We start from the raw sequence: 25,334 nt of genomic DNA, 5'->3' as shown, positions 1-25,334 counted from the left end.
AGGGTGTCTGAAAAAGCCTAATAAAAATGGAAATCAATACCAGCAAGACTAGAAGATGAACCATGGAGAGCCAATCCCTATTTTCATTGAAATAGTACAAAATACAAATAGAGTGTTATAATTTGTACTAATGAAATAAATCTCTGATACATATTGTTTGAAATTGTTGTTCATCTTTACCTGAGCATGTTTTGTTTTAAGGTGCCAAACTGCTATTCTTCCTGAGGCTTACAAACCAAACAAAAAACAGGAGGAATTTAATTAACCAAAAAAGATATTAACTTATATGTTGAAACTCCACAGCTAATTCTGATATGCAATGCCCAACCTGATCTCTTTCATTTGACATCTGTAAATATAAAGCAAGTAGACATTTTTCTCTAAATAGTTAAAAGTTAAAGCATATTTTATTTTTTTAATTTTATATATTTTTACATCATTCTTCATTTTTATACAATGTATGCTTTATCATCTTGGGTGTAGTGTTAAAGCATATTTTAATACCCACTGAAAGAGGGAAAATCAATTACAGGATTGATACTGGTGGGAAAAGCATAAAATGCTGGCTTAAGAGTGAAGAGTATTCTTTTTCTTTGTGTGAAAACTGAGATATGTCAAATGAAGACAAAGTGAAACAAAGAGTCCTTAATTATAAATGAGACTGCCAACCACTTCACCTGTATTTACAATCTTAGAAAATATATGATATTTAAGTTCATGTAATTTTACTGATATTTGATATAAACTATGAAATTAAGTTTATAAGTCTACCGTAATTTAATTTTATAAGAGCACACAAATATCTGTAATAAAAAGTTTCAGTGAATCTAATTTAAGATGAGTGATTAAATAGGAAGCAACTTGAGAAATTTAAAGACTTTAAAATAGTGTTAACATTCTACTTGGGATTGAACTGAACTGAGAATTTGAAAACCTTTTATTAGAATTTAAAAAAATATATTACTGGTCATATTTTTTCAAGTGTCAGATTTATCACAATATGGAAAGGAAGGGGGAGAAAGTAATTAAGAGACTATTTTACTTAATGCTGTCAGTAAAATACTAAAATAATTTGTAAATGAAATAATCTGTTCCAGCAGCAGGGGGAGCTAATGCATTATTTTAAGAGTAGGAAATGTTTCCAGTTGCTGTGCCATTTAGTTGGTGGGATCTTTTAATTTAAAATTACAAATTTTATGCATTATCTTATTTATCACTTAATTATCTTTAAGATTTTTAATTAAGTTGAACATATTAAATGTAAAAAATTGACATAAACAATTTAGTATTTATGTAACACTTTGCAAGATGTCTAACACTTGGAATTTCCAATGTTAACAATAAAATTCACTTAGCTAATTCATTAAAAATGAGTCAACTATATCATTTACTGCAACTGTAAACACTACAGGTAAAGATATCAGCTAACAAAAAATGTCATTTAGAGTAACATTACTAATTAAATATTTAAAGTTTTAGAGATGTAAAGGAATCAAATAATATTAGACTGCCTGGCTTTTTGTATTTTGAAGGGTACCTCAAGGATAATAACTCTTTTTTTCTCAAAAAGTCAGAATGAGAAAAAATTGAAAGCTTCACTTAAGGTCAATCCTATGCATCTACTGTTGCTATCTTCTGATTCACTCTTCACGCAATAGCAAAAATGATCTTTTTAAAATTCAATGGTCAGTGTCACTCCCAGGCCTTAGGAGAATGATCAAGGTCCTTAAATTGGCTTATAAAACCATAAATTATCTAATCAATACCTATCTTTCTAGTCTCAAATCTTGCCAAAGTTCCTATTGAATCTGAACTCCAATCATTTGAAATCTTCTAGTTCCATAGAGACATCATATTCTCTCCAACACAGGTCCTTTGAATATGCTGTTCCCAAAACTTGGAATGTTCTCTCCTGTACTGCCCTCACTTATTCATCCACTATATCTCCATGCAAGTCATTTCCTCAGAAAATCCTTTCCCTTACAACTAAGTCCAAGCCTATTTTGGTTTCTCTACTTTTTCCTTTTGTCAATCATACCGCTAGTAATTTAATATTTACATGATTGACAGCTGAGCTGACCTAAAAGCTTTACAAAGATAGGAAAACTCTTCTCAGCTTTTCTTTGAATTGTCAGTACCTACTATAGGACCTGTTGTTGTATCTGTCTGCTTGAACTGCAATAACAAAATACCATAAACTGGGTAGCCTAAGCAATAGGCATTTATTCCTTATTATTCTGGAGGTTAGAAATCTGAGATCAGAGTGCCCATATGTTCAGAAATGAGGAAGAGCTTTATTCTTAGCTTGCAGATGATATCTATGCTGTTTCCACAAGGTAGGAAAAAGAGATAAATCTCATTTTTTAAAGTTGTACTATTTTTAATTGAGATGAGGTTGGTTTACAACATGGTATATGATTTAGACATCTATGTACATACTTCTTCAGATGTGGATTTCCACAAAATGCTCATCACTGACACACCCATATTTCTCAACCATAGTCCACAGAGATCCCTTCTCCCAACCCTCCCCTCATAGTCTCAATTCTGAAGCTGAATTCCAATGCATTTTTTTCTATTTCTTTGTTTTGTTTTTTATATTTTACATATGAGTTATATTCATATATTTCACATGTGAATGAAATCTATTTGTATTTATCTCTCTCTTAGCATAATCCTCTGCAGTTCCAAAAGGCATATAGCAAGATTTCACCTTTTTAAAAAATAGCTGAGTGGCATTCCATTTTGTTTATATACCACATCTTCTTTATCCACTCAAGTGTCACTGGGCAATTAGGTTGTCTCCATAACTTGGCTATAGGAAATAGCAGTGAAATGAACAGAGGCATGCATGTAGCCCTTATCAGTTACATATTACATGAATATTTTGTCCCACAACCTCAATTAATGGTAAATACCTCCTTAAAGATCTATCTGCACTATAGTCACATTGGTGGTTAGGACTTCACATATGAATTTGTGGTGGCCCAGAATTCAGTCCATATCATGTGGTAAGATTCAATATGGAAGAAATCTGTGCCAACACTTAGAAAAGAGAAAATTAAAAATATTAAGTGTAAAAAGATGAAAAAATGATTTATTTCATTGACAGAAGAGACCACACCAAGATAATAAAGCCTCAGAGAAAATGAGCAAAATTTCTAAACAAAAAAGGTGAAGGAGGAGGTATATAATGCAATAATCAATTCAACACTCACGGCCACAACTGTATGGGTGGTTGTACTATAAAGACAGAAAAAAAGAGACATACCAACTAATTATAATACTTTATAGTGTAGATTATACCTCAGTTCCCATTTTCCTCAATTCACTGGAATCTCGTAACTTCACCTAGTACTCTCATAAAGATAGTGAATATTGACCAATGATCTCTTCACTAAAACAAAATGCACTTTTAACTTTCAGGATCTATTAATATGGTCATATAGCTTGAATGCCAACTTTGCATCAATCTGGCATCTTTCAAAGACTAGCATCCTCTAAAGCTGTGCAGTGCCCAACCTGCACATTGAAGACTCTGGTCTTTTTCATCTCCTTACAGCATTCAAATTATTAACCAATTCCTCCTGGAAGATGTCCATCTCTTGACTTTCATAACACTATCCTGATTTTTCAGTCCTGTTTTTCTCACTAGTCTTTTTTTTTTTTTCTTTGTGAACTCTTCTGTCTTCTCTTTCAATGTTCCCAGGTCCTCCTCTTTCTCACTCCATTCACACTCTACATGGTTATCTCATTTATTCTAACATCTTCACTCACCACATATATGCCTGTGATTCCCAAATCCATGCTTTTAGTCCAGACCTCTGTTCAGAGACCCTTATCAATACAACCAGTCACATTCTAGAAATCTCTACTGTCCCATAAACTTGACATGTCCAAAACTGTATAAAAATGAACTATAAAAGTAAAACTGGAAACTAATCACCCTCACAGTCAGACTTCATACATGAAGGACCTTTCTATTATTTTGTTTGTTTGATTTATTTCTAGGGTTTTTCTTGTTACTTTGCTGCACTGTTTCTTCTGGTAAACTTGGTTTGGGAGGTACTTGGATATTCTGCAGTAGAAATTACACTGATTTCAGAGCTTAGTTCCTAGTATTATGGGGGTTGAAAGGCAGAGTGAGGATTCTATTTCCTGGCTTTAGTGAGGGCTACAGAAGTATGGATCTGGAGCCAACAGCTATACATACTGTTTCCCAGTTTCTTGATCCTCTATGTCGTTTTTAGGGCTATTTTATGTCTGCATGGGGTATGGAAAACAAAAGACAAAGTCCAGAATTTGCTCACTGGGAGAGCTCCTGAGGGGGAACCCACTACATAAACATGGTTACAATCTCAGTATAAGAGTGAATGAGAAATAAACCTGTTGCTCAGAGGGACCCACAATAAACTTGCCTGTGTCAACTTTGGTTTTCAGAAGAAGGAAAGAAAAAGATCTTCCTATTAGGGTATAGAAAGATTTCTTACACAAAATGTATAAAACATAGAGGAAGTGGTTAATGAATTCATCTGCATCATATTATCAACTTTTGCTCATAAAAAGTTACCACTGGTAGTATGTAAACTGGCAAAAGATATTAGCAGTACAATAACCAATAAAGGATTAGTATTTCGAATACATAAAGAACTTTCAAAATTCAAAACAAAACCACTTTATAGAAAAACAGGCAAGAAAGAAAACAGTTCACAGAAAGTACAAATGGACTTAGAATGAGAAGATATTAAACATTGGTGAAGATGTGAAATCACAGCAATGCTCAACCATTGCTCTTGGAACTGTCCTTGGAAAGCAGCTTAGCATCATCTAGTAAGGCTGAACATGCATATACACACTTGTAGTAACAGAGTCCTGCCCCCATATGCCAAGATCGGTACAAGAAAGCTCATAGCAGCGCTGTCTGTATGAACAAAACAACTCTGTATAACTCAAGTGTCTATCAATGGTAGAATGAATTATAAATTGTGATATATGAATACACTGGAACACTATACAAAAGAGAAAATAAACTGGACCTATACTAAACATGGTGATATTGAATTTCCAGAAAATTTCCAGATAAGTATCTACCGATAGTGTGGTTTCATTTAAAGAGAGCAAATGTTTTCAAAAACAACCATTTCATAGATACTCATTTTAAATTGTATAGATAGATAATAAATCTAGGTAACCTGGCAGGTGATAATTTTAGTAGTGGCATGGTAGCTAACAAAATTACTTTTAGACTAAATACTTTGTTTTGCAGTTTCCTTTAACCAAAACAGATCCTTTTATGTTCATCTCTACTCTTTTTATGAAATGTATACATTTGTAAAGTGTAAAACATGTTTGTATAGTTTCAAGAAAGACTTAAATAGAAGCAAATACCAATATATTCACTACTCAGCTTCATAAATATATTACCAATACTTAAAGTCTTCTCAACATCCCTCTCTGATTATATACTCATTCTTCCCTCTGGATTTAACAATGATATTGAATTATTCCTTAGCATGGTAGTTAGTAAGTTTTAAATATGTATGTCTTAATTATATATATATTTTAATACATAATTTTTATATAATTATAAATATTTAGTATGTGCAATGTATATGTATACCATACATATTATAGTAAGGTAAACATTTTTATTTTATGGTATAATTTCAGTATTTTTAATTATGTATATACATACAAATGGGCATGAGGAAACTTTTGGGGTAATGGAAAGTTTTTAAAACTATGTTATAGTGGTAGTTGTACAATTCAAAAATTTACTGAAAATCCTCAAATTATTGTTTTAATAATGGGTGAACTTCCTGGTTTACAAACTATAAAAGTTGTAAATGGATATATATATATAAATACATACACACATCATAGATAACTATCTATCTCTATATATAAACTATGTTACCTCTCCTGGGAGGTCTTCTGTGACAAGTCCAAGCAGTAGTTTGTTTGCATTCCTCTGTATAGTACTTATTAAATCAGGCTACACTGGTTGGTCTATTTTCAACTAGAGTTTAAAACGTCTAGAGGATCAGAATGCTTTTTCGATTATGTATCACTCTCTTCCACAGGTCATCTTAATGTATCCTATACTAATGTTTAAATATTCTTGCTCAGTAAATATTTGTTTAACGAATTAATGACTGGGAGTTCTCCAGGTAAATAAAAGAATCAGTCACTCTACTAGAATGGTGTAAAATTGCATTATATTTTAAGGAAGAAGTAAAGGCACAAAAAGTGTGGCAATTAAGAGCCCTGACTCACAGGCCTCAGTGCTTACAGGATATAGGACATAGAAGTATTCTCTGAGTCGAATTATTTAATCTTCTGTAAAATGAAGACGATATATTATCTTGCTCAAAAAGTTGCTGTAAGGAATAATTTAAAACAATGCTTAATTAATAGGCATATAAAAAGGCACTTATCATTAGTCACTAAGGAAATGCAAATTAAAATTATAGTGATATACCACTATATGTCTATATATATATATCTATATATAAAAATGACTGAAATACCAAATCTGAAAATATCATGTGTTGGCAAAGGTGTAAAGAAAATGAATTCTCATCATTGCTATTATAGGTATTCATTTTGGAAAAAACTGTGTCACCCAAAATTCATTCCTATGTATATACCAACAACAACAACAAAACACACAAAGTCCTTTACAAGATTATCAATAGTAGTTTTATTCATAACCCTAAACTGGAGACTCAAATGTCCATCAGCAGAAAAAAAACAAGTTGTAGTAAATTTATAAATGACATATCACCCAGTAAAAAAGGGAGCAAACCACTAATAGGTACAAATCATAAATTAATCCCTAGGGCCTCCCCGGTGGCACAGTGGTTGAACGCTGGGTTGCAAAGCTGCCTGCAGCCTCTGCAGCGCCAGTTCGATCCCCGGCCACCGGCGAGGGTTCCACATGGTACGCAGACCTCTCCTGCCGCCCGCTGCTCCCCTAAGCAGTGCACTTCTAGGTCTGCCTGTTCTGTTCCCCGCTCTAGCTCTGGTGAATTCTCTCACCCTCTCGCACTTCTGATTGTACCCAGTGCTTGTATAAATAAATGAATCTTTTAAAAAAAATAATCCCTAAAATATTACATTAAGCAAAATAAGTCAGCCACAAAAGAGTATATGTTATTTGATACCATTTGAATGAAGGCCAAGAATAGGCAAAACTAGTCTATGGTGACAGACATCATCAGTACAGTAGATGTCTTGTGAGACATAGAATTGCCTGGAAAAGGGGAAGGCAACTTTCAGAAGTAATGGAAATAGCAGAGCTGATTCATGGCAGAGCTGAAAAAATTTATCAACAATATACATAATATTTTTATTCTGTATAAATTACACCTAATAAAGTGTTTATGGCAGAGAATGATTTTTTTTTAAAGATTTATTTATACAAGATTGATTGATTGATTGATTTATACAAGCACTGGGTACAGTCAGAAGCACGGGAGGGAGAGAATTCACCAGAGCCAGAGCGGGGAGCAGAGCAGGCAGAAGGACTGAAGTACACTGCTGAGGGGAGCAGGGGGCGGCAGGAGAGGTCTGCGCACCATGTGGGACCCTCCTCCAGTGGCCAGGGAGCAGCCGGGTATCGAACCAGTGCTGCAGAGGCTGCGGGCAGCTTCACAACCCAGCGCGCAACCGCTGAGACACCTGGGAGGCCCAGAGAATGATTTTTCCAATTAAAATATTCTGTCACTTTTTAAAAAGTATTTGGCATGTAGTGACAAGTATGCAACCAGAGTTATCCACTATTATCAGTTCAAGTTGGCTACTTTGTTAGAATGGGGGGAAACAATCAGGATTGAAAGTAGATGATGCATGGGGCCTCCCTGGTGGTGCAAGGAGTTGAGATGCAACCTATGAAGCTTACTGCAGCTTACCGCAGCTTACTATAGCGCAAGTTCAATCCCCGGCCAGGGAGGTGACCCACATGGTGTAGCAGACCTCTCCTGGCTTGCCCGCTGCTCCCCTCAGCAGTGTGTTTCAGTTGATCTGCCTGTTCTGTTCCCCACTCTATCTCTGGTGAATCCTCTCACCCCCCAAAATTCTGGCCTGTACCCCAGTTCTTGTATGTATAAATGGATGGATCTTTCAAAAAAAAAAGTAGATGATGCACAAAACAAAATTAGCAAACAACCGAAAAAACAAAACAAAACAAAACAACTGAGTATCTCTCAAAGAAGGGAAGAACACAACGACAGGAGATTCAGTTATTCTCTGTTAAATGAGAATTCCCTGTGAAGTCCATGGATTACTATCTAGTTTGCAACTAATTCTAACTGCCTCTTTCATGCTGCTCATAGAGAAGCTGAGGGATTTTGGGTTTATTATTTATTTTTAAAAGATTTTATTTATTTATTTATACAAGCCCTGGGTACAGTCAGAAGCGCGGGAGGGTAAGAGAATTCACCAGAGCCAGAGTGGGGAACAGAACAGGCAGGCCGACGAAATACACTGCTGAGGGGAGCAGTGGGCGGCAGGAGAGGTCTGCGTGCCATGTGGGACCCTCCCCAGCGGCCGGGGATCGAACCGGCGCTACAGAGGCTGTGGGCAGCCTTGCAACCCAGCGCTCAACCGCTGCGCCACCAGGGAGGCCCTTGGTTTTATTTTTTAAGAACATTTATTTTTACTAGGATGACCAATTAAATATTTTAAAATATTACTCAGGTTTTCCTATAGTGACTTCTAAATTATACAGGAACTTTCTCTTCCTAGGCCCATATGAATACTTTAAAAATAAATATATTACAGGCTTTTCATTTCTTAATAGGATCTTGAATCTAATTGGTGATGATTAATGCCCATTATGGCGGAGCTTAAAAAACATGACTGTAATCTACAGCTTAGGTCTAGAATATTGAACTTAAAACTTTTAAGATTATGTTATTGTTAGCAGCTAACAGTAACACTAACTGTGACTGTGGAAGTGGGAGTGGCTTTTGAAATAAAAACATTTCCAAATGGAAACCACTCTGAAGTGTTTTCAATGGGTCTTGTGAAATAATGTATAAGTAGATCGGGTGTGGAAGGTCATATTGGCATAAGTGTGGGTGTGCACAAAGCATTCTTTACTAGGAAAATGATTGTAGTTGGCAATACTCACTGTAAGCACTTCATTCCCAAGACATTTCATGAAACAACCAGAACTTGCTACACATTTTCTACATTTCCAACAACGAAGAATACTTGTTTCTTCTTGATTATCATTTTTAGTTATTAATTCTTCACTTCTTTGCATCTGTGGGAAAATTAATGCATTTTTAGAATATTAAAGTAAACCCTTTGCAAAGTATTAGCTATTTTGGAAGCAGAAGAAATAGAATTATCACTTATTGAGGTAATCACTAGTTACCAGATCTTAGGTTAGAGGCACTCTATAAACTATCGCTAGTATTGAAAATGCCATTTAACTAGGATGGTGACATTATGTTAGTAACAACCAACATGCTATTTTTTGGAGAACACTTTATGTCTATTTCTTTCCATCTATCTCTCACTAAAAAGTAGCAAGAGACAACTATTCAAGAGTCAAATAAGTTACTGCAATGGCTTTAACAGAGTGACAAAGTGAGCTATAAATGTTCTTGTAAATAGGATATTCTGAATAGTCATGACATTGTTTTAAATATAGCAGGAGTTACTGAGTTTTAGTGAATTCTGTGAAAACTTTAAACTGATAGGAAAATCTTTTATTCTAAATAAAATAATTCCTCTTGTATATTGTACAGTGGAACAGTTATCTATGCTACATCTTGTTGTCTGGTAGTCAAACATTAATACTTTGAGAATAGCCCTACCAATTTCATAGTCAATTTTTATACCTCAGATTTTATGTTAATACTTTCAATTGGACCTATTTGGAGTAATAGTTTTAACATGAGTAAGGATTCCAAAATAGGTACACTTAATTTGCTTGATGACTGTTCATTATAAGAAAGGTATGTTAATATTTTTGGTCATCCACAAGGACCATCTACTTCCTTGGCCATATTTCCTCATTTGTTAGTTATTCCATTTTCATACATTTAACAAACATTTTCTGAGAGGTAACCAACCATATGCTACACAATGAGTCAAACTCTGGAGTTACAAAGATGAGTAAAACTTGTTTTTGTCACAGAGGTACACACTATGTTATAAAGCAATACTTTTCTACCCCAGCTAATTAGAATTGTTTGGCAAGCTTCAAGAAACAGTGATGCCTGTGTCCTATTTCCAGAAATTTCGACTTATTCTGAGATGGGGATGGAATCAGATATGGGTATTTAAAAAAATAAATTTTATTAAAATAAAAGTTTCCCAAGTGATCCTATAGGTGGGGAGGGTGAGGACAGAAATGTATGTGTATAAACAAGTGACTAAATTGCAACAGCTGAATGGTCTGTAGGAGGGGGAATGTAGATGTATCCTAACCAAATATAAAGGAAGGATTTAAAGAACTCTGGCAGTTTGCTAAATTCCTGCTATGAATCAGACCATCCGGTATTTTTTGTTTTCTTTTTTGGAAAAAGACTAATTATAATAAAGTAAAAATCAAAATCAACAGGCAACTATAAACCAGAGACACACTACAAGGGGGGAGAAGAGAGTAGGATCAGAACAGGGTGGCAGGAATTTTACAGGGACTATAACCAAGATGAAAATGCATACATTGTACAAAAATGAAAAATGATATAAAAATATATAAAATTAAAAAAAAATCAGGGAAAAAATAGACCACCACACACACACACACACACACACACACACACACACAAGAACTCTGGTGGGGAGAACCCAGCAAGCCCTCTTGTAGTCAATCTAGCTTTTACCTTCAGGTCGCTAGGCAGCAGTTGTATTTCATGGACTCATCTTCAGAAGCATCTTAGCCAATAAACCACTCTATTTGTCCTAAATGATCATAAATAACCTTAAACTTGCAAATGTCCTGCCTCCTCTTGCTTAACAGGTCCTCCTCCCCCCCCCGCCTCTATTACTTAACTTCTACGGCACTCCTTTCACCTTTCCAATGTGTTTCTTAGCATCTTTTATCATCATTTCCCTTTTAACCACCAGAGGTTGTCAGGCAGGAGTGGAGACTGCAGTGAAGGACATTATCAGAATCAACTATTCAAAAACTCCTTATCTGTTCTCCCACAGCCTGATAGGCACACACTCCTCTCCACCCCCCAATGCCACCAAGATTTTCCCAAGCTCTCCTGGTGGTGCAAGTCATATATCATTAGTTACCAAAAGTCTGATAAGTGATTCTAATAAATCGTCACTGAAAATTATTGTGTGACAACTCTCCTGTAGCAATGATTTTTAAACCTGTGTATCTGGTTTTGATCTTATTCCAAAGCTCTAGACCAATATTTTCAATTTACAGATGTCAAATGTACAACTCTGCATGAATCTCTTCCAGGGCCTTTGTACTATTCCCTGTCTAGATCTGTGCTACTCTATGTAATAGCTCCTGATTAGATGTGTTACTGAGCACTTGAAATGTGGCAAATCTGACCCTGACATATGTAGTAAGTGCAAAATACACATTGGATTATGGATACTTAGTATAAATATAAGAATGGTAAGTTTTTATATTAATGTTATTAATATATTTTAAATTACTTTCATTCTGAAGTAGTAATTTTAATATACTGTTAACATATTTTGTAAAAATTAACTTCACTCAGTCTTTAGTGTGGCTACTAGAATTTTTAAATTACATATATGAATTACATAATAGTCCTATTGGATAGCACTTGTCTAGACCTCCAAACCCCAGATCTTTGCATGGCTGGATGTCCTCTCATCATTGAGATCCCAGCTCAAAGTCATATTCTCAAAGCTATGATATAAAAATCACCTGGAAAGTTTATTTAAATGTAGGTCCAAATCCCCCAGAGATTCTAATTCAATGTTTCTAAGGTAGGAATATGCATATTAAACAAGCATAGTAGGTGATTCCCTATAAATACCTATTTTCTGCTTTCCCACTTTCAAATTTACTATTCTTTCTTCCTGTGATGTCATTTTCTCTTTCCCCTGCCCCTGACTTCATTTAAAGCTATCCTTTCATCCTTTGAGGTTGAGTTTAAAGTTTCCATTTACAGGCATGCCCCAGAAAAATACTATTACTCTTTTCTGTGTTGCCATATCAATTTGCACACACCTATATAATAGCACTAGTCATGTAGTATTACACTATCTGTATGTGTCTTAAAATTTAACTGTGAGTTTTAAAAAAGCACTATATTCAGTTCTCTATTTTTATAATCAAAAAAGACCTTCAACAAATATCTGTTAAGATCAAATGAACAAGATCTGGTAGAGATCTCAGCTTACAAAAAGGTTTTTTCCAATTCAAAGTATTCCGATTCCAATTCCAAAACCAAATACAAGCCCTTTTGTAAAGGGACATAAGGAATCCATGGGAAAAAATAAGCCTGTGTTTACATACTGAACTTGAGAACCAGAGGTTACCCAACAGTGCTATATTTATAGGAAAGCTGAGGAGGCTTCTATGAAGGAAATTTATTAAAATAAAGAGTCAACCATGGAAAACAAACATATTAACTAAATATTAATCTTTGAACAGATATGAATATACTATCTTGTTGGCAACTAACTCACATCCATCTCATACTCACAATCCTAGACATTACATGGGTTTTAGAAGAGAAGAGCAATATAAGTAAACAACTGGAAACTGTTTTCTGAACTCAGCTCTGTAAAACATTAGGGTTTAAACAATTTTGGTTAGTATATATCATATGGCTTTACTACTCTGAGGACTTGTGGTCAGCATCTAGAGAACTACTAAAGCAAGCAGAGAAGCACAGACAGGCTGATCCTGTCAAACAGCACGACATAATATAGAAATGAACTTGCTGAGTAACTACGGATGTGTCAAAATGCTCAAAAATACTTGAAGGGACTTTACCAGGGGGCTGATGTCTGAGTCAACAGATGCTAACAAATGACAGAATCCTGACATTAGTGTTCATATGACTGCAGTGGAACTTACAGGTTGATAAGCCCTAAAAATCCAGGAATAGTAGTCTTTCGCTTTTTTCCCAGATCCTGTTCCTTTTCTGTTACTCCACTTCTGTCTGATCAGATCCTGTTCCTTTTCTGTTACTCCACTTCTGTCTGATCAGATCCAGCTACATATGTTTTCTAAAGATGGAGTATTCCCCTTGGAACCTAATTCTTCAGACCTATGTCATATTCCTTGTCACAGTAACCTTCTGATCACCTATCCCTTCTGACTTGAGCCAAGCTAGCTACCTATATCTGCTTGATTTTCTCTTGATTACCTGCTCATAAATCCTCTTGCTGTATGTCACTACCTATCTTGATATACCTGTGGCTTTCTGGTACTTCCACAATATACTGGGTATTTAGAAAATAATGGTTGACTGAGTTGTGCATATTTCCCCAAAATGGAAACATTTCTTTAAATAATATTCCAGAAAGAAAAAGAAAAATACCGGATGGTCTCACTCCTAACAGGAATCTAGAAAACTTAAATAAGGGACCAGGAAAAAGAATAACTATAAGAAAGTAAAAATCAAAATCAACAAACAACTATGAACCAGAAACACTCTATGGGGGGTGGGGGGCGGGGAGGGGAGGGATTGGGGTCAATAAGGGGGTCACAATTGTATGGGGAATATAAAAATAAAAAAAAATATTAAAAAAACAAACTGTTAAAATTAAAAAAAAATTCCAAAAACTAGTATTTGTTAGTCAGCAAAAAAGTTTAATTTTTGGCCAGAAAACTCCTAGTAGTAGATACAAGTTTTCCAACATAATTTTTTGTTTAAAGGCCAAATCCTGCCACTTGCAACAAATACTTCCAGAAATCCATGCCTGTATGACCATAGTTTATCAATTATTCAAGTAAAAATGGTGCGCCATGGAAGGGTAGATAGTTGAGTTTTCAACTAAAATAACTGAACAAGGACTTTTCCTCAAGATTGTCATTGGCCTTCAGTGTATTTTATGCATTCTTCTCATTTATTTTTCCCAGAAAGAATATTTCAAAGATATATATTTCACTTAACATTTAACAAAGTCAATAATATTTACTGTTTCAATAAGTAGTTTTTAAATTGCATATATACGGCGGTGAGAAATAAAATGACTACTAGTATAGTTTGTTCCACTGCCTTGATTCTGCTAAGGGAATCAAGTTTTGCTTCAAATTTTACTTACTATTGCTTTGTATTATTAAGGAAAAATATTAATATAGTAAATTACTGAGAAAATGGGCTGATCTGAATGGCACATATTAGAAACAAAACAACAAAACCCTAACAACTGCTAGAGAAGATGTAAAAAGAGGAAACTTACTACCCTGTTGATGGGAATGTAAACTGGTGTGGACATTTTGGAAAGGGATCTGGATTCACCTTTGAAAAATAAAAATGAAAATACCATATGATCCAGTAATCCTACTCCTGGCCATCTACCCAAAGAACCTAAATCAAAGCAAAAACAAACAAAATGAAACCTATATGGTCTATAATGTTTATTGCAGCACTATTTACAAAAGCTCCAACATGGAAGCAGCCCAAAAGCCCATTGATAGAATACTGGATCAATAAGATGTGGTCTAGCCACACTATAGAATACTCTTGAGCCATAAGGAAAGATGAAATGTTGCAATTTACAACAAAATGGCAGCAGTTCAAAAGAACTACTGTAGTTACTGTAAAGCAAATCAGAATGACAAAGACAAATAATGGACAGAGCAGATGATTCCACAAAGTAAAATTCTTAAAAAAAAGCTACCAGACATTAATAAATGAAGTGAGACATCTAAGCTGAAGGGGATGTGTGAGGGAGAAGGATGAGAGTGGATAATAAGTGTTGTTAGTAGGGAAAAGTGCTTTAGACATTTGAATGTTCTTATAAAATAATATTTATCTTCAATGTGACAACATAAAAAATGCCCAAAATTCTTGTTCTAGTCACCAAGGTTTTATTTTCTGAAAATATGAACCATTTTACTCTCCACATTGAAGGTAGAGTCCTTGTGGAAAATGAAACACAAATTGTTATTTTCCTTCTTCCTTCAGGAACTTCCCAGTGCTCTACTGAGCTGGCTGCTGCTTACATTCAGTTCTAGTCTGCTACACAGCCCAGCAGTCCAGGGTTCTTTAAGTTTCTCTGGCCTCTTTCTCCTGTTCTTCTCCCTGCATCTCTGGAAAGTTTGCCTCTAGTCTCTAGGGAGCAACACCATCTCCTTCAAGTCTCAGCTTAAATGCTCCTTCCCGGGGGAGAAAAGAGTGTCATCTTTAACCTATTTCCCACCCAAGGCCTTTGTTGTTCTCCTTCAGAACATTTATCACACATTTACTTACTTGTTCCGTGTCTCTTTTCCTTGCTGAGTGCAAACTCCTTGGCAGTTTAATCTGCTGTGGAGCTAGCACTGTGTTAGTCAAATGAATAAGGGAATAAGCAAGCAAGCAAGCATAGATCAAAAAGTCTTTCCTTACTCTGCTTAAAGCAAGGATACTGGTAATAAGCATCACCAGGATAAATTTAGCAACACCACCAAATAAATCCAGTCTCACTAGCCTCATAAAGCTATTATAAAGATTGACTTTTTAGAGACTGCTGTAAAACAGTTTAATTTCATAATAACAAAGATGGTTGGGTGTCTATATGTTACTGCATCTATTTAATTTATGTATAATCCTTTATATGAAATTATCCATCAGAAAGTAATTCTTTTTGAAAATTAATAATGGTCCAAAACATGGTATATTTCCTATTTTTAAACTAAAATCTCTACATGTAAACATGAAGTCAAAGGGTTGGTATTATTTTAAATACTAGCTACTTTTTATCAGTACAGTACTTATTAAGTAGCATTAGTTCCTTTAATTATCAGGACACTCCTGTGAGGTAGGGATTGTTAATTCCATGTTACAGATGACAAAACTGAGGCCTATGAGAAGTTCCCAAACTATTTCCACCATTTTGTAAGGAGAACATTCTCATGTTTTTGAGAATTTGTCCTTAGACATTTCAGGTGTCTAAGGACAAGAGGAATGAGTACACTGAAGCACTTTCAGATAGTCCTAAGTTGAGATGTGGAGAAAGTGATTTTTAAGTCACTTAATAGAATAGAAGAGGAACAAAAGTCATTGGCTGCCTTGCCTATATGCTCCTATCTTAACTGACTAAGAAAAGTAGACAAGTAAAGCATGGAAGCAGTAACTAGGTTCCAGGTTGCAAGATCTATACTCATTCTGGATCTATTTTTGGGTGATATCAGAAGTACTATTCGTTAAGCCATTCTAAAATAAAACAGGGCACAATAACTTAAGAGTTCACATAAACTGTGCACACATGCCTATCTTAACATATGGATATTGGTAGATTTTTACTTTCAACATTTGCTTTGCCACTGTGTGCTTGCCCTCCTTTCTTTGGAGGTATGGACGCCACAACATGACATACATAGTTTGTTGTCATTTATTCTCCTGTGGTTTTTTTTTTTTTTTTTAAGATTGATTTATTTATTTATATAAGCACTGGGTACAGTCAGAAGCTCAGGAGGGTGAGAGAACTCACCAGAGCCAGAGCGGGGAGCAGAGCAGGCAGAAGGACCGAAGTACACTGCTGAGGGGAATAGCGGGCGGCAGGAGAGGTCTGCACGCCATGTGGGACCCTCCTCCGGTGGCTGGGGAGCAGCCTGCGACCGAACCTTGCTGCAGAGGTTCTGGGCAGCTTTGCAACCCAGTGCTCAACCGCTGTGACACCAGGGAGGCCCATTCTCCTGTTCTTATGTTTACTATTGTCTGGCAGTAAACACCATGACAACCAGCTGTTCTAGATAGTCCTGCAGGATGGATAATGCTGTTAGACCATGTACTAAGATGAATATGTGGCACATAATCCTAAAACAACCACACCGCACTTGGGGTTTCTTCTGTCTTCCCAGTCAGTGAGGTCCTTCGAGGCTACTGAATAGGGCTAAGCTAGCCTTTAAATGTTCCCAGACTTCTGCCACACAACGTGAACAATCATTTATGAGTCTCAATAATTCCAGCATCCATATTTACAGTAAAACTTTTAATGGTGATTACTGAAAACCCCAGCAAAATCAGATGCAACTTGTAAAACTTCTTTAACATTTATATTTTAAGAATCACCTAATTCCAGAAAGCAGCAGTTGTACTTTTCCCCTCATACAAAAAATTAAAAGAAATCTCAAAATATCATCCTGAAAAGAACAATGACAGGATTAAAGATTTCACTACTTACAGAGCCTATGAAGTACAGATTGAGCACTGTGGATATAAAACACAGTATTTGTGCAACTACCACCTTTCAAGTCTTTGAAATTAACGCTATGTTACAATTCCTTTCAATAATACATCTTCCTTTGTTCCACAGCATTTCAGAGGTTTCATTTCAGGTCGCTATATTTCTTTTTCTCACTATACATTTCAGTCATGAGGAGATCTGCCCATAGTGTGAAGCAGACAAGGCAAGGAAATCACCCCTGGTCACTCCCCCTACCCTCCACACCCGCCTGCTTAGATTTACAGTAGAAGAGCTTGTTGAAGCACAAAGCATTTGATCTGGTTTCACTGTCTCTAACAGGCCTTCGCCACCTACTTCTCTACTCTATGCTTCAGAGGGGCATATTGTACTATCCTTTATTATGTTTCCATAGGCGAGGAACCTACATGACCCATTAAAAAAAAACAAAACAACAACAAAAAACTAATTGCCAATCCTGGTAGGTATGTTGTGTCCCAGGACTCCACCTGCTCTGTGGCACCCACTACAAATCCCATACACTTTTCTTAGTGGCTTCCTGGAATTTGTTGGGAACACAGATGTGAAGAAAAATTCAGCAGTTCCTGCCTCATAGAGCAGTGTGTGAAAGGTAGAGAGGGATGCCTTACCAATTTTCTGGTTGATAGAGAACCTAAGTATCTGAGCCAACTGACTCAAAGGGCAGAATGAAGTCTTAGCCTATATTTATCAAGCAGTCTGTGCCAAGAGGGAGGATAGGATGGGGATATGCAGGTGTTGATAAAGAGAAATTCCTCCCAATTGAGGACCATATGCTTCTTTTTTTTTTTTTTAATAGAGGCATGTTTTATTTGTTTATTTATTTATTTATTTTTTTTGTTTATACATGCACTGGGTACAGTCAGAAGCGCAGGAGGGTGAGAGAATTCACCAGAGCCAGAGCTGGGAGCAGAACAGGCAGAAGGACCGAAGTACACTGCTGAGGGGAGCAGTGGGCGGCAGGAGAGGTCTGCGCGCCATGTGGGACCCTCCTCCGGTGGCTGGGGAGCAGCCGGGGATCGAACCGGCGTTGCAGAAGCTTCGCAACCCAGTGCTCAACCGCTGCGCCACCGGGGAGGCCCCATATGCTTCTTAATTAAGGGTACTTCCCCCATTTTGTGTGCGTTTTTTAGGAGTACTCTTGTTTTTTGGCTTTATGTGAGTTTTCATTTCATTCTCCATCTTCAAAAGGTTACCCTGGAGGCTGCTCATTCCATGTTGCTTAAATGGGTGTTCCTACTTCAATTCCAAATAATTTTTTTTTTTTTTGCAAAGGCCAAGCAATTCTAATTCAGAATAATTCTCATGCTTATCTCAGCAATTTTATGATGGATATTCTGAAGATGTTTTTAAAATCTGTGCTAATGATTGATTGGTTGCTTCTAAAGTTTTCTAGCTATCAATCTATCAGTGAAATAACTAGGTAAAGTGATTACAGAACTTGAGGGCAGTTCTTTTATAAAAAAATAATCTTTAACAGTTTTGCCTGCTATGGAGAAATTTTTCAAGATTTTAAAAGGCAACAGCTCCAGTTTCCTCAATTTCCTCAAGTCATTCCCTCAATATTGTCCTAAAATGTGAGAAAGCAAGCAAACACCTTGTCAATTAAGTTAATATCTATCATATCATGGATATTTAATTTTGGACCTTTTTTATTCTATTTTTGTACACTTTCTTATATACTAGGGTCAAAATCTTTTAGTGTGAGAGCATTTTTATATCCCTATTTCATTGGGGTTATTTTGATGAGGGGAAGTTGTGACTATACCTTAAAAATGAACTATTTGTTTCTACACTAACAAAAACCATCATGTTATACATAAAACATATATCCTCATCTCTTCCCTGCATCTCCTTCCTTGCAGAGGAAACAACCCTTTGCCCAAAGGTAGCAATTAAAATTGAGGGCCAGAGGCAAGGTGGAATTCATGGATGGGATGAGATGGGTATGGCCCATTATCTGGGAGACATACCATGATGTAGATAGCTAGGAGATAATGTTTACCATCATATTTGCTCATCTTAAAATGGGCCGTTCTAGGAGGAGCCATCTGCTTGTCTGCTGGTAATGTACAAGTCACTTCAACAGTCTGTACCTCAAAATCTGATTTCTCTCAAAGTTACCATGTAAGTTACTAGTTAAGATGACAGATTTGAAAGCTAAATAATACAACTTTTTTTTCCATCTGAGTATCACCCCTTTTTATACACTCATGATTATGCATATTATGTAGTAGAATGGCACATATTTGCAGAAACAGTATTGCCTCTGTTCTCAAGCTACAGGCTGCACAGAAAATTCCTTCTTTCTAACTGATCCTACAGAAAACAATTTCATATGTTTACATTTAATTATGAGTTTAGGGGACCAGACCACTACCTCCTTAATTGCTAGTATAGTTATAACAGACTTCTGACATTATAGTATATGGTCCACAATAAAGAGGATATAGTTCCAAATTTTTCAACAGCAAAATAATGAAAAATAAATATATCTGGTATTCGTATACCCAGGAAAGTTTGTTGCATATATACATAAAAACTTGCTGCTGATTTTTTTGAAAACTGCAGTTTTCTATTTTGTTGATATCATTTTCACTCAAGCTATATTTCTCTCAAAGTATATATGTACAGCCAAACTGTATTATTCTAAATTTTTATAAAGGTGTAAACTTGCATTTATGTGAAGTTCAAACCTCTATATAAAACACCCCCAATTTATTGCTGTTCCAGAACTATATATTATTTACTGATTGCATTCTACTTATTAGTAGGTTACAATATAAATCATTAGTTCCAAAATGTTTAAGTAAGTGCAAAAGTACACAAAAATATAAAACTTCTGCCTATAAGTAAGCATTACCCCCTTCAGAGCAGACACTCTGGGAAACTTGCGAACTTATTGTAACAATGTTGCTATTATTTAAAACTGTTTTTTAGTCTGCACTTTTGAAATTCCCTTCATAGTCTTCAATATAACCTTTCAAATATTCTTAAGAGTGAGAAAATCTTAAAGGTAGAACTTAAGTTTCAATACCATGCAGAAGTCATTCTGCCAAGCTTAGGTGCTTAAACTGAGTTGTATAGTTTACTAATTAAGAAAAAAAAAAAAGCAAAAAATAAGTGTTTATAAAGAGGAAAAAATGATTCTAAAATAATTTTTTATTGTTGCTTGTTAAATGACTAGAAAGTTCAAAAGAGTCAAAATAACTGAATAACAATATCTCCCTAAAGAGTCTACCTGGAATAATCATTGCTTAAAAACATAAATGGCAGCAGTGGGGTGGGGAGTCTTGGGGGGGAGGGGGATGGTCAAGATTCTATAGTCACCCTTTGAAGTCACAAAGCAACTTCCATGGAATTTAAAATATTTCCCAGACGTTACTTCATTAATTCACCAGAGGAAACATATTATCATTTTTTTTTATTTTTTGATGATGGCATGGTGAAAGAGAATTGTGTTTATTCTATGATCAATAAGTTCAGGCATATTATGCACCAAAATGTGTGCCATGTAGTTAGCAAATTTTAGTAAAAAATTTTTAGCTTTATGTTGCTTGAAAAAGGCATTAAAAGAGGTAGTGTGTTGTAAAATATTACAGAGATCTATTAAAATAATAAAGTATTGATTCACTGCATACTTAACTGGAAGAATTCTTGTTTGATGTATGAGAGTTACTTATTAAAGACTGGTGTCTATCTTCAGACAAACTCATAAAAGTCCTGGATAAGTCTATTTTACCAAGAAAACAAGCTTTTTTTCACAATGCTCTTCCTTGAATTTTATAAGAAAAAAAAAGTCACTTTGAAAAGCCAAATATATAAATGAAAGAGGCAAAGTGGGACAATAAAAGATCTATTAGCAAAATCATTTAAGAGCAATCTCTAGGGGAACTTTTAAATTGTTGACAGCTCTGGGGAGATAAGAAAGCACAACAACCTAATATACACAATTACCGGTTAATTTCGCTGAAATTATTTAAATAACTACTATAAATTTTTAATTATGCTGCATAAGAAAAGTAAGTTTGTTGCTCAATATTCAGAGATACCTAAAAGCCGGCCTCTGTACTATTTATTCATCAAAAAAAAAAAATATGGAGGGTCTCTGCTATGATAATCACTAAATATATGATAATCACATTTATATAGCGATCAGCGATTTAACAGGTGAAAGGCACAAGAATTTACTCTTTACCACTACTCTAGTGATCCGATTTAAGAACTGAAATAATTGTGATTTTTTATAAGTATCACTTTTAGGGGTATATCCCAGGCGTCTGAAAGGACTCAACCTTATTTTTAAGAAAGATTTTGGTAATTAATGAGTAAATAAAAGTCTAATGAGTATTAGACTGTCACTCTTTGAACCTCAAATATTTTGTTTGAGATTGAGGGACTTAAACGAAGACAACTCTCAGACAAGTTCTAGTCCCAGCTCCCACAAGGGCTGACTACTTAGTTTTGATATAATCATTTTTCCTTGAGGGTGCCTCAGCCGGCTGGTCTATAAAATGGAGCAATTTAATAGTCACCTGCCCACACAATGTTCCTTTGAAGTTAACTAATTAATGCTCTCCCGGTGCACTTAAAACTATGTGATGCTACAGTAATATTGAGCACTATCTCGGAAAGAACACGGTAATATCTACGTGTTAGTGGGAATTAAGGCTAATACCACCCCCCACCCACCCACCCAGCACACACACTCACACACACACACACACACACACACACACACACACACACACACACACAAAGGACCCTCTCCCACCCCCTCCTCGCTGCATTTTAGAGCTGACTTAGGACTTCTGCCTTAGCAGAAAGTCTGCACTCCGGACCCAAGGCTGCAACAAAAACAGCTGAGAAGCCCACACCAGACAAAAGAAAGTGGATCTGAGCCGAGGGAACCGGCCTTGGCAGGGGGTGTGTGCCGACTCTCCCCACCATCTGTGAGATGAAACATCACGCAGTCCCCCAACCCGGAGGCCGCCCCACTCGCGACCCCGGAGCCCGCGGCCGGATCCCGGCCCGGGGCTGGCGCCCTGCCCTCCCCCACCACGCCCCCGAGCCTCCCCGCTAGGGCTCAGGTATCCAGACCCCGCGTAATTCCACTCGCGCGCGGGGGACCTGGGGCCTCCGGGAGAACCTCAGGTGTGAAAGTTAAGCCGCCGCCGTGTCACCTGAGGCCGGGCTGGAGGCGACGGGGCCAGCCCAGCCCAGCCCTGCCCTGCCCTGCCCTGCCCTGCCCTCCGCGCGTCCTCGCCGGGGCGAGCTGGGGGCCCCGAGCCGCCGCGGCCGGGCCGACCGAGGCCACACGGCTCCCGCAGGCGCCCGGGCCGCGTCCAGCCGCCGGCCCTCACCTGCGTCCGCGTCCCGGAGCCACCGGCTCCGCGCCCCCTCCCGGCGCGCCCCGCCGCCAGCAGTCCGGCTCCGAGGACTCGCGCGGCCCCGGCGGCGGCGGTGCCAGTTCGGGAGACGGGAAGCGACAGGAGCCAAACCCCGCGGAAAGCGCTCGAGCGGCGCCGGCCGCCCGGAGCCCTCGGCTGTGGCCTCAGCACCCGAGCGCCCCGCGTCGCCGGCGGCCCCGCGCACCCACCTCTGCGGGTTCCGGCCCCGGAGGCGTGTGGGCGGCGCCCGGCTCTGACCCGGCGCACGCGGCCGCCGCGGCGCGGGCGGAACCGTGGGAAAGTTGCTGTCCCCGGTCTTCTTACCTACGCAGCAGAACTTGCCTGTGCCTTCTCCCCTACCGCACCCAACCCCTCCTGGAGTTCCTCCTCCTGGCGCTATTCGCTGCTGACATTCACAGGCGTCCCAGCGACCCATCTTCATACCTAAGCCTCTTCCCGAGGCAGCAGCACTACCTGGCTGTAGCTCTCCCTGCTGATGGCACTCTTTGTTGCTTACCTGCTTGTGCCTAGGGTTCCACCTGTGTGCAACAGGGATTAACCCCTGAAGTGAGTGGACGCCACTGGACTCTCGATAAATTTCAGTTGGTAGGTGTGTTGATGCCAGAGGTAAATCACCGGTGTTTATTCAAGGAGTGAGGGGAGGGGGCCACTTGTAGTAACTGTTGACAGTGCTTCATAAACTGGATTCACAACAATGAAAAGAAGTGATCAAAAGGCTGTAAATAAGCTTTGGAATATAAAAACAAGTTTTATTACTTGACCAGTGAGCTAGAAGGGTAACTCAAAAGACAATATAGCTTTCCTTGACAGATAGAAAATTTTCCACCTGTTTACAGTGTCCATATACAGTGATTTCCTACCTGCAAAGCTGGTCTATAACAAAACCAAGCACATCACAGGAAAAGAAAAATACACACCAATGTAACTTGTGAGTGCTAACACAAAAATACGTAATAAAAACTAGCAAACTAAATCCATCAACTAAATCCATCAATCCATCTCAGGAATGCAGGGTTGGTTTAATATACAAAATTTATCAATGTAATGCCTTGATAATAGAATAACTTTTTATTTTTATCTTAAAATAAGGCTCAAAACCCACTGGGTTTTCTCAGTGGATGAAGAAACATTATTTGATGACTTGTTTTCATTATAAAACATTCGACAAACTAGGAATCTAAAGGGATTTCTTTAACCCAATAAGGGACATCTGTGAAAAACCCATAACTAATATACTAAACAGTAAAGGAAGAACATTTTCACCTACCATCGAAGATAAGAATGTCCACTCTTCCTGGTGTATTTAATATTGTACTGCAGGTTCTAACCAAGGCAATCAAGCAAGGAAAGCAAACATAATAAAACAGTGTTCAGAATTAAAGGCAGACAATAGGACACATGCTCTCAATGATTAGAAATTATGTTAAAGCATGTTATTGTGACATCTCAAAGCACATTGGTTAAAGAGAATATCTTAGCTTCCAGGGAAGACAGTGTTGATCATTTCTGAAGATTCAGAAAATAAAATGGCATTGGACTTTTTGACAGAAACATAACCCAAAGAAGACAAATTTTGAGGGAAAATGATTTCCAATGTAGAAATTAATAAGATACGAGATATTTTAAAAAAATCTGATTTTAAAGTCAGATATGCAAAGTTTTACATATTCTTTTCACCATCCTTTCTCGGGAAACAATTCGAGGATCTGCTTCACTAGACGGGGGTCTTACAGTTCTCAAATTGCAATGAAGATTATACCAAAGACAGTTTGGTAGGCAGAGTAGCCCTCAAAAGATGTCCACGTTATCACTGGAACCAGTGAATATGTTATATTACACTGATGTAATTTAAGTTATGGACTCAAATAGGAAGATTACCCTAGATTACCCAGGTAGGCCCAATCTGATGACATGATTCTTTAGAAACAGAAAACTCTCTCCAACTAGAGTCAGAAAGGTGTGGCAGAAGAAGTCAGAGAAATTTTTTGGAATTTATTTATGTGTAGAAGAATTGGGGTGTAGGCCAGAGGTGCCAGGGTGAGGGCAGGAGAGGATTCACCAGAGACAGAGTGGGGAGCAGAACAGGCAGATTTACTGAAATATACTGCTAAGGGGAGACAGAAGAGGTCTGTTGTACCATATGTGAGTTAGCTCTCTGGCCTGGATTGAACTCAGGCAGTAGCGGCGATAGCACTGAGGCTTAACCTCTAGGTCAGAGGGAGGACCTGATGTTAGAGAAATTATACCTTCCATTGCTGAAGGGAACCACATGGAAAACACCAGGGAGAATATAGGTAGTTTCTAGAAACAAAGACTTGGCTAAACTGGCAATGCTTTTTTGATTTTTTTAAAAATAAATATAGCTTTAGTGGCACAAAATTTATTTCAGTCTTGAGAAAGGAAAAAAGACAAAAAGTCATAAGATATTCTGATTAAGAAATGTAATTTAGTCTCTTATTTCATATAAAGTGAAAGAATGAAGTCACAGAAATGACACATTTAAAAAGTCACAGTTGACAAATTTAGTAAATAAAACACAGGACACTCAGTAACTATTGAATTTCAGATAAAACTTCAGTATAGAATACT

The 25,334-nt window shown here is 37.2% G+C and overlaps 1 protein-coding gene across 2 annotated transcripts in view; it reads right to left on the bottom strand.

Annotated features, from left to right (window-relative positions):
* The window catches only part of RNF180 (ring finger protein 180), a 103,055-nt gene extending 80,329 nt beyond the window's left edge, over positions 1 to 22,726 (bottom strand). Inside the window, exons 1-2 of one of the 2 annotated variants that reach the window (XM_037530026.2) lie at positions 22,698 to 22,726; positions 9,137 to 9,271 (exon numbers count right to left, since the gene is read on the bottom strand). In XM_037530026.2, the coding sequence (XP_037385923.1) occupies positions 9,137 to 9,271 (135 nt within the window). In that variant the 5' untranslated portion in view covers positions 22,698 to 22,726. Of the gene's footprint in view, positions 1 to 6,292; positions 6,381 to 9,136; positions 9,272 to 22,697 lie in introns of those variants that run through there. The other variant, XM_037530027.2, reaches the window with a different exon arrangement.
* Positions 22,727 to 25,334: the final 2,608 nt, after the last annotated feature.

The sequence above is a fragment of the Talpa occidentalis genome, unplaced genomic scaffold (genome assembly GCF_014898055.3).
Source record: "Talpa occidentalis isolate TD23 unplaced genomic scaffold, MPIMG_talOcc4v2.1 talOcc4.6, whole genome shotgun sequence".
NCBI classification, from domain to species: domain Eukaryota; kingdom Metazoa; phylum Chordata; class Mammalia; order Eulipotyphla; family Talpidae; genus Talpa; species Talpa occidentalis.
This window is presented reverse-complemented; position numbering and strand designations above follow the sequence as displayed.